This window comes from Chelonoidis abingdonii, chromosome 5 (genome assembly GCF_003597395.2).
Source record: "Chelonoidis abingdonii isolate Lonesome George chromosome 5, CheloAbing_2.0, whole genome shotgun sequence".
Classification (NCBI taxonomy): Eukaryota; Metazoa; Chordata; order Testudines; family Testudinidae; genus Chelonoidis; species Chelonoidis abingdonii.
In genome coordinates, this window is record NC_133773.1 from 23,434,202 (window position 1) to 23,449,698 (window position 15,497).

Genomic DNA, 15,497 nt, shown 5'->3' on the forward strand with positions numbered 1-15,497 from the left:
CTTTATCCATAAGTGAAGTATTTAAATTCTTAACTCGTTTTAGAGACTATAGTATAGCTTGCTAGTAATTGTTAGATTTAACATATGGGGTGTTTCTTCTTTTACTTCTCTAGATGAAAAATTGAAGCAGCATCAAGTAGCTAAACTGCAAAACACAATATATTCATGTCCCAAACTTCAGTGTTAATACTGATTTTGTTTTTTCTTACAGAGTGCAGATATGAGTCCTGCCAGTAGTACCACTTCACTTCCTGTTAGCCCACTTACTGAAGAGCCTGTGCCTTTCAAGGTAAAGTGAATTCATTGTAGAATAAATATTTTATGACTGTTGGCTTATTATGTTGTGTTTTCTGTGAGATGCCATTAATAGCACTTCCCTTTTATTAAATTGGTACCAGCTAATATCTTAGCATTCTTCTGAGCAAGCCGGTAACATCATTGCATGCACTTGAGAAGACATTGTGAAAAATAAAATGGTTTGATTATAGGAGGAGGATTTTTCTTCTGATGATCAAGGTTAGAGGTCTAAATGATCTTTGAAAAACAAACAAAAAATGGTTTGTTTCAGTCTACTTAGATTGTGATATGTTTGTATTTTTCTGCTTGCTTTGTGTTTCAATCTAACTTATGCTTTTGTTCATCAATTTACTAATCCATCACCATTAAATCCTCTGGCCAGAAAACAGTTTTACAGTAGATCCATTGCAAAACACTTAAATCTGATATCAGATCATACAAAATATGCTTAGGAACTTTACTTATGAAAGAAAGTAATGTTTAAAATATTACTTAGTAAATGTAGTATTGGGCCAAAAGTAGTAAAGAAATAAAACAAATAACACTGTAGAAATGAGACAGCTGAAATGGGGCTAGCATGGGTCAACTGCTACAGTTCTGTAGCTAAATCCAGCTGATGATTGCTAAAGGTGCTTTAGAAAGCAGTACTTGAGTAGCCTTTATCATGTCATAGAGAGTGTGTTCCTTTCCATTAAGTGAGAATGGATAGGAGTTTTTGCATAGTCAAACACATTGACTCCTTGATGCAATTGGTTTTGGGTTGCCCCCCAGCCACGTGAAAAGTGGTGACTGAATGACAGCTTTAACACAAATGATCTTTACTGTGCTTGGGCATGAAACTAAAGAACATATACTGAGGAGTTACTTGAACAATGGCTACAAGGCACCAGGAGAAGAGGGAGCAAGAGAGCATGTTGATGGTTGACTAAAATGGTTCCAACATAGTTGCTTTTGCTGGAGTTCTGAAAATGGAACTGCTTCTTCTATGGGTGATAAGATTTGCTCTGCTTTCACAATCCAAATACTTGAGAGTATAAATATTTTTGCATAAAACACACTAAAATACTGTACTCTGTGTTTGCATCTACTCTTTTCTTAGCAAAGGAGTAGGGATTTAATGGAAATTGGGACAGTAGCACCACACACCCATGGAGATCCTAAGCTTGGTGCAGATAATGAGTCAGTTTTCCATTTACCTTCTCCTGGTGTCTGAGACCCAAAACAGTCCCAAATTATTGCAGTTGAACAGCTTCTCTAATCTGCATCAGTGGGAGTGGCCTGTTGGCACTGTCCCTCTGCTCCCACTAATATCCTTCTAATCTGAGGGGAATCCACAGCTGCCTGTTTAAGGTGGTTTTTAAGTGCCCTTTGTGCTGTTGGAGCTGACCAAGAATCGGACCCGCATTGCAGAAACAAAATTCAGTATGTTAAACTCCTCATCAAGGGCCAGATTCTGTTATAGACCCACTAAATTCATCAATCCTTCCCAAAACTCTTGAAATCAATGAGACTACTCACAGAGCAAGGTTACTACTCAGCATGAGTAAGGGTGAGAATCTAGCCCTAAACAGTTAATCTCGCCATTTAGGACTAGATCCTCAGCTGATATGAATCAGCAGAGCTCCACTGACTCCAAAAGATTTAGGTCAATTACAGTATAGTGCATTAACTTTACAAAGAAGATGGTGTTTGAATGCCGAAGACTGGCATGTAAAACAGCCAAATAGTCAGTGTTGTTCCAATAAGTAGACTTAAATGTTACTTTATTTTATGCTATAGACTGTGAAAATGGTACAAGATACTCACAATAAAATCAGCATGTTTTGACTGCACCTATTTATCACTGGCACCTTCTTTCATTTCCATTCACTTTTGAAAACAGTATAACTACTTTGTTCTAGAATTCATGTACATTTTGAGGTCAGGCACAAGAGAAAGTCAAATACATCTCACAGCCAATGCCATTAAGTAGAAATAAAGTAATATAAAATGCAACAGTTTTTCTGTTATTGCTTCCTGACTCACTCCAAGAGAAAGCAATATTGTTCCAGCAGTAATGTGAGTGAGCGGTTTTACAAGCGATAGCCCTTTCCAAATACTGTCAGCATGTAATATTGGCTTTTGATGACAGGCAATGTATTACTCTGGCCAGTGGGATCATAATCCCTCCCACATCTCTGCTCCCATGGAAAGAACAGAGGTGGAACTAAACAACAGAGTTACAAACACTAAATCTTTGGGATAGTTAATGATCTTCTGTATACTACTGAGATATTACATTAGATTGTGAAATTAAACCAAATCACTACTCATGATCTTTCAATACTCAGATTATCCTAGAAATTATAGCTGTCCTTTCTTGTATTTCTTTTCTATGGGAGAAAATCTATAGTCCTCTGTAAAGAAAGAAATCCTATAATCCTAATCCTATTATCCAACTAGACTAAAGCAAAATTATAATTGTAATGCAGAGTCCTTTGGGTTTTGTGTCATATAAATGCAAATTGGTGTTAAGACTGTTGTTGCAACATTAAGGTTATGATTTTAATCACAGGAAAATTGGAGGCAAAGTTCCCAGAATGATCCCTGCTATGCCATTTCCCTTATCATTCATAACATCCCAGATTAGTTTGTGGTCCAGCTACCAGCTGTAATGGATCCTGCAGCACTTGGCCATTATATTTACCACTTATCAGATCATGTTCATTTGTGAACTCCAAATTATGAGAGAGCAGATTTGGAAAGATTCAGAGGCAACTCCCAATTCAGTGAGAGAGGCAGCAGCTGGACCCATTTTTTTTCTTTGATGCAATCAATTGAGGTATTTCAGTGAATACAGCATCTATCTGTGGTTCTAAGTGCTGCACAAGAATTAGAATGCAAACCTTGGAATGAAAACAAGAAATAAAGCATCCTCCAGGGCCATTCTCTCACACCCACAAAAAAAGAAATGAAAAATTCCCTCTCAAAAAATGAGTAAATAAAAAATAATTATTATATTTGAAGACATTCACCTCATTACTGTAATGGAAGAGTCCAGCTTTTGCCTGTAGGAAAGAGGAACTTTGCAGAGTAGCCAGAAGGCTAACACATCAGTACATGTCTTCAGTGCGCTTTCCCCACATAGATAGATTAGGATCACACTTACATGCAGAGCAGCGTTCTGTAGCTATGCATTTTAGAAGCTTAGCATAAAAATCTTGTTCAGACATGCCCATCAGTGCCATTTTCAAATGATCTTATCCCATTCAAGTCAAAACCACTTCTCAATTAAACTTTCAAAGACATTTCTCCTCAACTTTCTATCCTCAGCTATTTCTACTGTTAAAGATTTTTTTAAAAAAAGTTTCACTTTCCCTCTTAATGAAAAATAAAATTCTGAATTTTCTCATTTTCATCTGCATGTTTTTTGCTTAAGCTTTTTTTGTGTGGTGTGTGTCAGAAGAATCTCCTTTGGATAGAGCTTAGTCTCCCTATCCCCCATGTTGAGTGTCTTGTAGGATCTGGGCCTAAGCCTGAAAAAAATTCTTTCTGAACACTGAAAATTGTAGAAAGTTAGGAACAATTTGAAAACAGGAGGTTAGAATGGAAACTGCCATATAACATCAATGCTAGTGGTCATCCTTCATTATACTGATTATATATCAGTGTATATATATATTAACCAACGTGAATAAGATTTAATTACATCAAGTTACATCCATACTAATTTCAAGCTGTTAAAGAATATTTTTAATGTAGTGAGTACTACTTTAATAACTAGCAAGCTAATGTTTCAATTTGGGGGGTACATGCATTTTGAAAACCAACCCAAGGAAGGTGTGGGGGGCGGGAGGGAGCAGGAGGAGAGGGAGGGGTGGTGTTCAATGAAAACTTATCTCTTTAGATCAACTTCCAAGGCATCATTGGTGGTATTTTCGGGACATGATCATTTCCCCTCCTTACTCAGTCCTACTAAATGGCCATTGTGGTCCATTAGCAATTGGGAGCTGAGGATGCTCAGGGCTGTTAATTGGAGTGGCCATAAATGTGTGATCATGGCAGACATGTAAACAAATATTACTCATCACTGATGAAACCACCCACCAGAAAGAGATTATTTTTCCTAGATTTCTGGTAGATGTGTATGTGGGGGGAGAACTAGGTCTTGTAAACTTGATATTTTTTTCCTGAGATGACACAGGCTGGCTGCTTTTTCTGCCCATGACCCTTTTCCTCCTTCCATGTTCTAATGGCAAACCTACATGATATTTGGGGTCCATTGAAATAAATTACACATAGCACTTTCTGTGGGGTATCTTTCTGTCCATGCTGGTTGGGGAGTCTCTTAACTGGAAGAATACTGCAGAAAAGTTATTAAGCATGTCCCAAATAGGGTGGTTGTGCAACAACTTATCATGATGAGTCGTCACAGGGGCTACCATTACGTTCAAACTTTATCTGTACAAGTCAGGAAATGACTAGTGTAAGTTTTTAAGAATGGAAGGCTATTTGCAGGCAGGAATATGTTAGAGATTAACACCAAACTTTTAATGGCAAATATTGGTTTTAACCATACACAGGTCACCAACCTTATTTAGAAACACACTTCTATTTTTAAAGTACTGCTGGAGTATAATGACAGAGCCTTTAAGAAAAGAAGACTGGGTCTATCATTTATATATTTGTACAGCACCTGGTACAATGGAGTCCAGGTCTGACTGGTTTGCAGTTGCTATCACAGTATGAATGTTAATAACTGTTGAACTGCATTTAAGATGCATCTTTAATCTTTAACCTATTTTACTAATTGGACATAAAATATAATAAACAAATCCCTGTGTTCTCTTTGGCCTACTTTGATGGAGCTGAGAATTTCCTTCAGCATTTTGTTATCCCAGACTACTGTGTTCTGCCTTCTGTAATTAGTACTCTTGATGCTAATTCTGAGAGTGAGAAATGACAGCAGCAGCACAAGTAATGAAAGTGAGCAATCCTTGGCAGTGCTACTGAAAGGGAGGATAGGACTCTGCTAATAGTTATCCCATTCATCCTCTAGCTCTTTTTCTGCAAATCTGTTTCTCTGGGAGCTGTAGCCTGGATACTGGCTATATTTAACAGTCTTTGCAAGTGCTAAAGCATGTGTTTCTTTGGTAGCCAGTGGCATTTTTATGTAGTTCTATATCCTGAGATTTACTTTCCATCTGGCCAATAACCAAGCTGATATTTTATAACAGAATTATTTTGAACAGTCAATACAGGAGTAATCACGAATGCTGGATAACATAGCTCAAATAGCTTTGTGACTGATGGCTTTGTGGATCAAGTTAAAGAATGTGCCCTTGTTCTAATGTATTTAATAGAGATAATCACAAATCAGTATTATACTAAGAGTACAGTCCATTCTTGATGACACAGAACATGTTTACAGTTTGTTAATTAAAAGTATCCAGTCTATGTTTTAAGCATTTGGTTGCACATTCTTGAATGAGATCATTTTAAATGGAACAATTCTTTGTCCTCCAAAAAGCACGTTCATCAATAGTCACAATGGTGGTCCTGCACCTCAAGGGTAAACCTGTATGTAGTCATAGCCTGAGTTGGGTTGTGAACTGATTGGGGCAGGGCCCCTGTCTTATAATAAGTCTGAAGAGTTCTGTGACTCTAATCTATATATCTAAACCTCCTTACCATAGTATCTGAGCATATACAAATAAGTACACCTCTACCCCGATAGAACACTGTCCTTGGGAGCCAAACAATCTTACCGTGTTATAGGTGAAACTGTGTTATATTGAACTTGCATTGATCCACTGGAGTGCGCAGTTCCCCGCCCCTTCACCCCCCAGGAGCACTGCTTTACCGTGTTATATCCAAATTGGTGTTATATCGGGTCGCATTATATTGGGTAGAGGTGTATATACAAAGAATTTATCCTCAGAACACCCCTGTGATGCAGGTGTTAGGACTCCTGTTCATGCACTCTCTCTCTCTTCCCCCCCCATAACCCCCATGGGCACTCCTAAGTGTCATGCCTCAACCTACACTTCTCCCAGAGTAGTATCCTGCAGTTCACCCCACTTTATACTGGAGCAGTGATCTACAACACCCCCCATTTCACAACCCTATTTATTCCAGCTGGCCCAAGTGGGTTTGGGTCCGTCTGTGGAATCCTCTCTGGGAACTTGTGAGGAGTATGAAATTAAGTGACTCATGACTGCTTTATCAAAAAAAAGTATGATTTAGTTCATAGAAACTTAACAAGCAGAGAGAAACAGGATTAAAATAATATGTGCAAATATGTATCTTCCCTGCCTAACTTTTAACCTTCTTTGCAAATTTAGATAGGCTACCTTATTCCAAACCTCCTTCTGTTTCAGAGGACCACCTTGCATCTCTCCAGACCCCTTCACCTCCTCCCTTATGTTTGTCCCCCACTGAGTCTTACTTCTTGTTCCTGTTTGAGAATCTGTTTGTATTTTGCTTTCATGAGTAAGGCTTCCACCAAGAATAAGTAACTGAACCTGTATTTACTGATTCATAGTGCAAAATCTTAACCATGTGACCTGCCCCACACCTTTTTGTCCCAGATTTTGTGTGCATATGCTATTAGTCTCTCTTCAGTTAGTTTGGCTTCCTTAATTTGATGAAGCTCTTCAACTTACTGGGTCGATACGGTGGGACTTTCTTGTGAAAGGCAGAGAAAAATCAAAATTGGATACAGTTCACTAAAGCAGCCCTGCAGATCTTTATGGTAGGATGCCTGCTCTTTTCTGTATAGGTTTTGATACTGTGCTTATCACTGTAGTATCTCAAAGGGACTCCTAAGTGCCTAAATCAGAGTTGAAAACAACTTTATGCTCCTAAGTCATTTAGTTCTTGCAATGCCGAGAAGAACAATGTCTAAATATCTTCAGAAATCTGGGCCTGGATGCCTTACAGGAAGATGCTTCAGTCAATCACAAATTATTAGGTTCAGGTTAAATGAACATAGCATGTCACCTTGAGCTATCCAATTACTGTGATAAATGGCCAGAAACCTCCCTGCTTCAACAGTACCCTAGTCTTGCTGCACATGCCCTGACCTGGGGTTACAAATATTAACCTTAACTTCTTTTCAGTATTGCACCCTCAAAGGGATAGGATGTGCCATGCATCCTGAAGTCAGAGTCAGACTGAGAAGGATTAGAGCCACAGTATGAGCTCCAGGTGTGTGTTCTCTTCCCCCTCACCCCTCCCCCCCAAAAGAGCAAGATGACTTTGCAAAATGCTCTTTTTTTTCTGACTTTTTTGCAGAGGTGGAGGGGTAAGGGGGTTAACATACATTTAGAGTAACACTCCCAGCACTCCTATGAGGTGTAGCAAATTTTGAGGTAATCTGAGTCAGCATGTTGATTTTAGACCACTTGAAATAGTCCACCTTTTAATGGAGATCACCATTGTACTACAATAATTTCATGAGCCTAATCACACCTAGAGGATAGGCATTAGTCACATCTAGGAAAAGGCCAGTTCTTGTTTCCTTCTTCAGAGCCTTCCTAAAGAAAGTGGAAAACAAACGATTAAAAAATTAAGGGAAAAGTCCAGATCCAGCAGCCCTTCCTGAAGGCAAAGGAGCTATCAGACACTGCATGTTATGATAAGCAGAGAGGGTAGGCTTCTTCCTGCTGAATACGGCATAAATTCTGTAGAATTACCATCCCCTGAAAACCTGTCAAAAAGCCAAAGACTAAATATTTTCCCTCAGGCTCCCTGGAAGGACCTGGCCATTCGAATGGATGTGTCTTAAGTTTTCAAAGAATATATTTTTATTAGGTTTGTGGCTGATTCTTTCTGCCTTTGCCTTGAATCTCTTCAGGCTAGTGAGTGATGTGCAGAGTAGAGTAAATCTGTTACAGGCACATGATCATCCGAAAACAAAACCAAAAAATTCTGGGACATCCCAATAACATCAGTTATTTAGGATTATTATAAAGGACATGAGGTGAAATATTGGCCCCATTTAAATCAATAACCAGAATCCCATTGACTTGATTTGGGCCAAGGATGTCTCCCAATGGTGTAGAATTGTTCTAAAGAGGTAACTGTGTATTTTACACTAAGAATTGGGCAAGTATCCAACTAACACCAGGATGTTTTAACCCCCAAAGTATGAAGTTCCTGAATGTAGCTCTGCCCAGAAAGACACGGATCTTTTCCTGGACTACGTCATTAGCGAGATTAGAGCTGTTCTTTTGACCACCAGGCAAATAATGGATGACTGGAAAGCTTGTTCAGTGATTGTTTGTTATGTCATATTTGCTCTGAATAGCAGCATATCGAAGAGGGAATCTCAAGGGCTTATTCACAAGATATGATAGTGTCAGAACATCTGTATTTGATACAAAAGCCATTCACCCCACGAAATGTCATCACAAAATGGCATGAGATGACTCAGTATGAGTCCTTTCTTTGATATCTATTTTTCTGTAAAAGGTAAGGCCCTATAAGTCCTAACTGAAAGTTTTATAGTTGTTGATTTTTTTATATTATTAAATAAGCAAGTGAGATTGTTGCAAGTATTCTTGGGAAAGGTAGCGAGGCAACTCTACTAGCTGTTGCTATGACGTTTAGGCTATAGTCTGTATGTGATTTGGGGGGGGGGGGTTAAAATGTAGTACAATAAACCAGTCATGTCTATAGGAACAATACAGGTGTTCCCCAATACAGTTATTCTTTGAGCATCTGATATAAAGCCCACTGAAGTCAGTGGGAGTCTTTTCATTTACTTCAGCAACCAATAGATCAGTCCTATTAGCTAAACTGGTGGTGTTTCTCTGTTAATTTAGTCCACTGGTAATCTATACTAAGCCTAGAAAAATAGCTGTTGAATCCAGTTCCACGTGGGCTGGTTAATGAACCAGAAATCTGAGTATATTCTGGATTTCTACAAATGCAGGTAAACTCTCACAGCTGTAGTATGGATTATTTTTGAGATTCATGTGTGGATCATTCAGTTCTCAACTCAATTTTAAAAATAACATTTGTTAACCAATATTCAAACACAAAGGAAAGAGCATCTCTACCCTGCAGCACTTACATGATAACTAATACTATAAGAATGATAGACATCATTTTTACAGTACATAGTAAGTAATATTTACTATTATTGAATTCAAATGTGTATTGTAGGAAAATGGTTACTTGGCGGTGGTGTTTTGTTTATACAGATATGATTATGGTGTGTGTTTTATGAATTGTTGTATTAAAAATAGTGTGAAATTTAGCAATAAGTAACACTTTGGCTAAAGGAGTAAGTAATGGGATTAATAACCTTTATACTTTGAGTTATTCATACAATTGTCCTGCTCATTTCAGTACTGAGTTACTTGAAAGGAGTTAGCCTTGATTCATATGGATGTGAGGAGAAAATCATCACGTTACAACTTTAGGAATGCAGAGCCTAAAACTTTAATTTAGGTTGATAGATACTGATATACATTAAAAAAAAAAACCAAAACAACACAGCAGGCTTGTGACATTGTGACAATCAAGATGCAGTTTATATATAATCATAGGGCAAGCCACATAGTACTGACTGTGTCTCAGTTGTAAGAAGAAACTGATCTGAGAAGAATTGTAGGAATTGCCACATCTTTTTATACAAGTGGACCAATGCTTCTACTTTTGATGATTTGTTATAATTTTAGGTGTAGTTATTACTTTAGGCGTGTTGAAATTGGTCAGTGCTACTATATTAATTCTATTCACTGTCTTTTCTGTGGTTGGAAATCAACATTTCTAAACCTTGCAATCTTGGTGGGCCAGACTTATCTGTTTTCCAGACACTTTCAGATGTTCTCATGCTGCTCCTTCCCTCCTTCTCCACTTCAGTTGTTAGGGCTTTTCTGATTTACTGCTGAACTGCACTAGCACAGTGCGAAGTGTTTTAACACAATACAGTATTTAGTGTGTCAGTTTTTGCAAGCTGACAAAGGAATTTTGGCAGGTAAATATTTGTGCAAATGCATGAACATGGTCATTAGGTTGGGAGAACTCTTTTTCTGGGAATGCTATCTGTTTTCCATAGCTTTCTTAAATAGGGATTTTCTTAACTTTTTTCCCATGACAACGTTAAGATATTTGTCTTATTCTATAGTTGGATTGGCAATTGTGGGCTTTGGTTGGTACAATGTTCAACTGTATCTTCATCAATTTTGTTTATAACTTGTAAATTCTAGAGGGTACTAACACACACAAACTTATATTCTATTATACTAATTTTAATATGTTATTTATGATCAGTTTCAATATATAACATTTATAATCCTTTACAATGTTCATCTTATGTGTATTTTGCATCTTTCTCCGTCCCCTTTTTGGCATTACAGGCCCCAAATGGGTGGTTCCAGTACTGTTCATTTGTTTTTGTAATCATCATTGATATCTGAGTGTGAATGCCAATTTGTTAGAAAAACTGTAAGTCCTTGTCAAACATAACTTAAAAGTAACAAAAATAGTATTGAGTTAAATCAATTTTAAGGCAATCTACACCTTGTAGGCAGCAAGAAGTCCTTGGAGTAAATTACAATGACAGCTTCACACTATTTGTTAATTTTTCCAATTTTGTTTCGTGATTGATACTACAGTTATATAAAAGCTGTGCACATACCATCCAGATGACTTCAGCATGTGAATTCTAGGGCGAGAAGTTGCTCACGTTGCATAATAACTTACTATGCGTATGAGCACTGCAAAATATTTAAGGACCTTGCAGGCATCCTTGGAACCCCTGTGACATAGTAATATTTTCCTCATTTTATGGAAGGGAACTTGAGGTACCAACAAGGTAACTAATATTGCTCAACAACTTGTCAGAACTGTGAACTGAACCCAGGTTTTCTGATGCCTTGTTCCTGTGATTTGGTTTTTCCTTCCAGTTCTGTTTGCACCTCCCACCCAAGTATGGTGCAGAGAGAGTCTTGTGAACAACCATTCTCTCAGTCACAGTTGTGTGGGATTGTGTAACTTGCCTGTGGTAATTGCCGAAATAGAAGAATGATACTAGGGAAATATTTATTGTACTTTCAATCACCTTATAATGAAATTTTGCAGCCGGGTGGGGGAGGAGCAGCTAGTGTCATGTGGCTGCCAACTCTGCAGATCAGTAGCAAGTGTTGTGCAAGCCTGCCAGTGCTTTATGGATCGCCATGAAAAATGACTTGAGAAAATGATTCTTCAGGTTTTACTTTCCCTATTATTTTATGGGGAAAATGCAGTAGTTAAGAAAACAGAAATGAGAATGTTAAATATTTACAGTTCTTCCACCTCCTCATTTTGGGACACTTCCTGTTCCCACAGGTGTGATCCTCCCATCTGTTCTGGGGAACGACCCCAGGAGTGTCTTTATGGATGGTAATTCAAGAATCACTTGTTTAAATAGTATTGAGTATGTGATGTTAAAGTACAATATTGCATTTGCATCATGCAATTGCTACAAAATTTCACTCATCCCTCTACCATAACTAGGTATGGAGTATAATTGTCCATCCCTATCCAAATTCCCCACTTCTCTTCTCACCTGCCCCTGCCCTGTGGCATGTATAAATTCTAGATTAAGTCCTGCACAACTGGGGTGCAAGTATCTATCTGGTATATGGGGTGGCTTGCACACCTTTGTGAATGGTACAAACAAACAATAACATTGCTCATAATATACTTCATGTACATATTATTTCCCTAAGAATGCTAGAAAGGAGAAACAGGTTGCATGAATCTCTAGAAGTATATGTCTAGCTGGAAAATGGGCTGACTTAAACTGGGTTGTGGTTATGGCGCAGGGGTTGAGTGCATCCAGTATTCCTTGACATGCATCCTAGGGGTTCCTATTTGACTATGCAGCAACTGTATCTCTTCAATTACTGCTGACAGAGTGAGAAAATGTAGGTAAACGGGATGTGATGAATTGGAGTGGTGACAGGTTGCAGAGATATGGGCCTTCAGTTCTTCAGACAGTGGGAGACTTGTCAAGCAAAAAGTAAGAAAAGTATGTTGCCTGAAAATGTGGTGGTATTAGTACCAGCACTGTGAGATATTGGCAGACAGTGACCTGACTTTTTGATTCATGCTGTTTGAATGGAAGATCAGCAGCTAGTAAAGTGATTACTGTGCCTAATTCAGTTGAAGTGTATCTATAACAGAATTGATTAGGTGATTTTGTAGGGATGATATTACCCCAGATCGTTGAAGTGAGGTGCTCTATGTAACCAGATCCATATGGCTGTGTGGTTTGCAGCCAACATTCAATAGCAGAAGTTGCCTATTCCAAAATGGATCTGTTGGAATGAGTCAATTTCCTGCTATACAATGAAAGGAGGATCTTTTTTTCCCTCAAACTATTCAAAGACTGACTAAATGTATGAATATATTTGCATGGTATGACTTCATATTTTAGTCCAGACGCTAAAAAGTTAATGAACTTCAGGTAATCAAATGCGTAAGTTGGATTCCTGTTCATTAGAAGTGCTTTGAATCAGACAAATATATTATAACTAATGTTCTACTTTGCACCCAATTTTAATCTGTAGACACAGATATATAGAAAAACCTCTAAGCCATCTCAATACTACATAAAAATATCCACGGGTGACAACAGAAGGCACCAAAGGGTGCAAAGGAAGCAACGTTGAGTGTCAAATATAGCCAAGGACAAACTGTATTCTGTGCCAGTTAAGCTGCATCCGTTGCTGACATCTGCTATCAGCAACTTTTTTTTATTTTCTTTTAGTTTAGTCAAAGCTTTCGTGAAACAGTGGGTTGATGTCTAACCTGGTTAGACAACTTTTTTCATATGTAAGCCTTGGGATTTTTATTGTGTGCATAGGAGAAGTTTCAACATTTTAAAAACTATGTTCAAGTGATACCTTGGTTCTTCAACACATAAGAATCAAAGGGTGAAAAAAACCCTGATGTTCACGCTACTTTTGGCTAATGAAAATGTTTACAGTTCCCCCTTAAGTATTGTTGTTGGATATATTCCTGGTACCTGGAGATTATCTGCTGCTAAGGCAGTGTGGTTCCAGTGTGTAGCTTTGGTAGTTAAAATATTAGTCCTGCCAAAATGGAAAAGTCAATCCCCACCAAATATTGATGTCGGACTCAGTGACATGGCTGACCTCACAGTTAATAAGCAACTGGCATTCCGCAGAAAGGGAATGCCCCAAAACTCCAAGCAATTTCGTCTGACTTTTTAGAGGTCTATGATTAACGTAGACCTTGAAGATTGATAGGTTGCTGCTTCTCCTCCTCTCTCTTTATGCTAACTCTAATTACTTTGTGTATTATGATGAATCTGATATTTTGTTATAGTTGTAGTGGAAAAAATTAATAAAAATTATAAATAAATACACATTAAAATTAAGCTGATTAGTTCGGTTGTTTTAACATATAAGCAGTAAAGGTAAAATTGAATGATGTGTTATCAATATGTTTACAGGAACTGGGTAGCCACTGTCAAGTTAAATCAACAGAGATCATCTTCCTCCACACAGCACGAGTTCAATTTATCAGCCAACTCCCTCCGTCTGTTCTTTTTAGAAGTTGTCTTAAGCAACAAACAAGCTCTAGTCACTGCACCATCTTGACTTCAGTTTGCAGCTGTCGTGTCAAACATGGAAAGAGAGGCTCTATTGCTAACTGTTTATCAGGTGGCCCAGAAACAAAAAATCTGTTCTCATGAAATATTTATATAAAACAGGGTTCAGACTTAGTTTGATCTGACATGTGGCAGTCAGAAACCACATGGTCTCTGTATGAGTGTATGGGTACCGAATGTCATCCAAGACACCCACGGCTAATTTAGAGAGAGTGAAGACCCCTCCATTTTTTTTCGTCTATTGAAATTTCAGTGCCATAGCACAGAACAACTCAGTACTGTCAAATGACTGTAGTATGTCAAGTCACAAAAAAAAAAGACATCTTGTGAGATTTACTATACTATGGCCGGTAGTACACTGTTGTTTGTAATTACTTTCCAGACCTCAAGAGCTGGTTTAACTATGTAGTTGGGTATGTAGTGTCAGATTTAAAAAAAAAAAAAAAAATGATGTAACCTCTGCTCTGTGTTGGGTTAGTTACCACGTTAGCTAACGTGAGTTAAGAACACAGGTTTTTTATTTTGTGTGGGGAAGACAAGGCCTGGGGGGAGCCATATTCAAGGAGACTATTTGTGCTCTGAGAACTGTCCTGATAATACATTGCAATCCAAAATGAGTGGCATCTCCTTCTGGTGACTCACGCAGGTAAAGCTTATGTTGTGGGTGGAGTTTAGAAGAACACCACAACCACTTTTTGTCAGTTCAATCCCTGCCTCACAGCAACCCTCTGAGTTTGGGATATGTTACTCTGCTTGTTTCTCAGGTGGGGAAACTGAGACACCATGATTTTCCCAGGGTCGCACAGGAAGTATAATGTGGAACCAGGAGTAGAGCTTAGATGTCTCAACTTAGTGTCTAAACAACAAGCGCGTCTTTCCACTCTACTTAATGCAATAAACTGCAAAAGAACAGGAATTAGCAAAACAGGAAAAGAATTTCTTTCCAAAGCAACACACATGTTAACTGAACACCTCCTCATCAATATCAACAAAAACATTTTTCATAATGTACAACAGGGAAGCCCTGTGAATGATTACTCTGCTAAAACCATGCATTAGACAAAATAACATTACTATATTATATGTGATCATTCAGTTTAGACTCCAGTCCAGTGGTATGTTGCAGCCATATGAACCCCAGTTCCCCACTGAGCCCCTTGAAGTTGTTGGTAGGACTCTGCATGTACATGGGGATCTGTCTGTGGGCAAACCATTGCAGAATCGGGGGGGCTTAATCTGTCTTTCTATGGAGCTAGAGCATCACTGTGCTCCACAGAATATTAGCATTGTGATTTGGAATAAAAATAGAAATAAACCTGCAGCTCTTTCGTCCAGTTCAATAGTAGTAATCATTTCTATCAAGCTTCGATAATCCAGAATTGTAGAGTGACTAAAAGTTGCTCAAATGAGGTATATTGAAAGTTCGACTGTAGTAAGTGACCTCCAGTAGGATTCATTTGCCCGTCAATTCTCATTCAATATGAATTTCACCCATTTAATGTTTGAAAAAGAAACATGCATAATATAGTGTAGAATGGCTGTACTGTATTAGAGAAGGTCTGTAGGAGGGCAACAAAAATGATTAAAG

General features: G+C 38.1%; 1 protein-coding gene across 3 annotated transcripts in view; it reads left to right on the forward strand.

Annotated features, from left to right (window-relative positions):
* CCSER1 (coiled-coil serine rich protein 1) overlaps nt 1-15,497 on the forward strand; it is a 1,157,679-nt gene that overhangs the window by 604,541 nt on the left and 537,641 nt on the right. For all 3 annotated transcript variants that reach the window (XM_075066155.1, XM_075066156.1, XM_075066157.1), the window contains exon 7: nt 212-289. In XM_075066155.1, the coding sequence (XP_074922256.1) occupies nt 212-289 (78 nt within the window). The remainder of the gene's footprint in view (nt 1-211; nt 290-15,497) is intronic.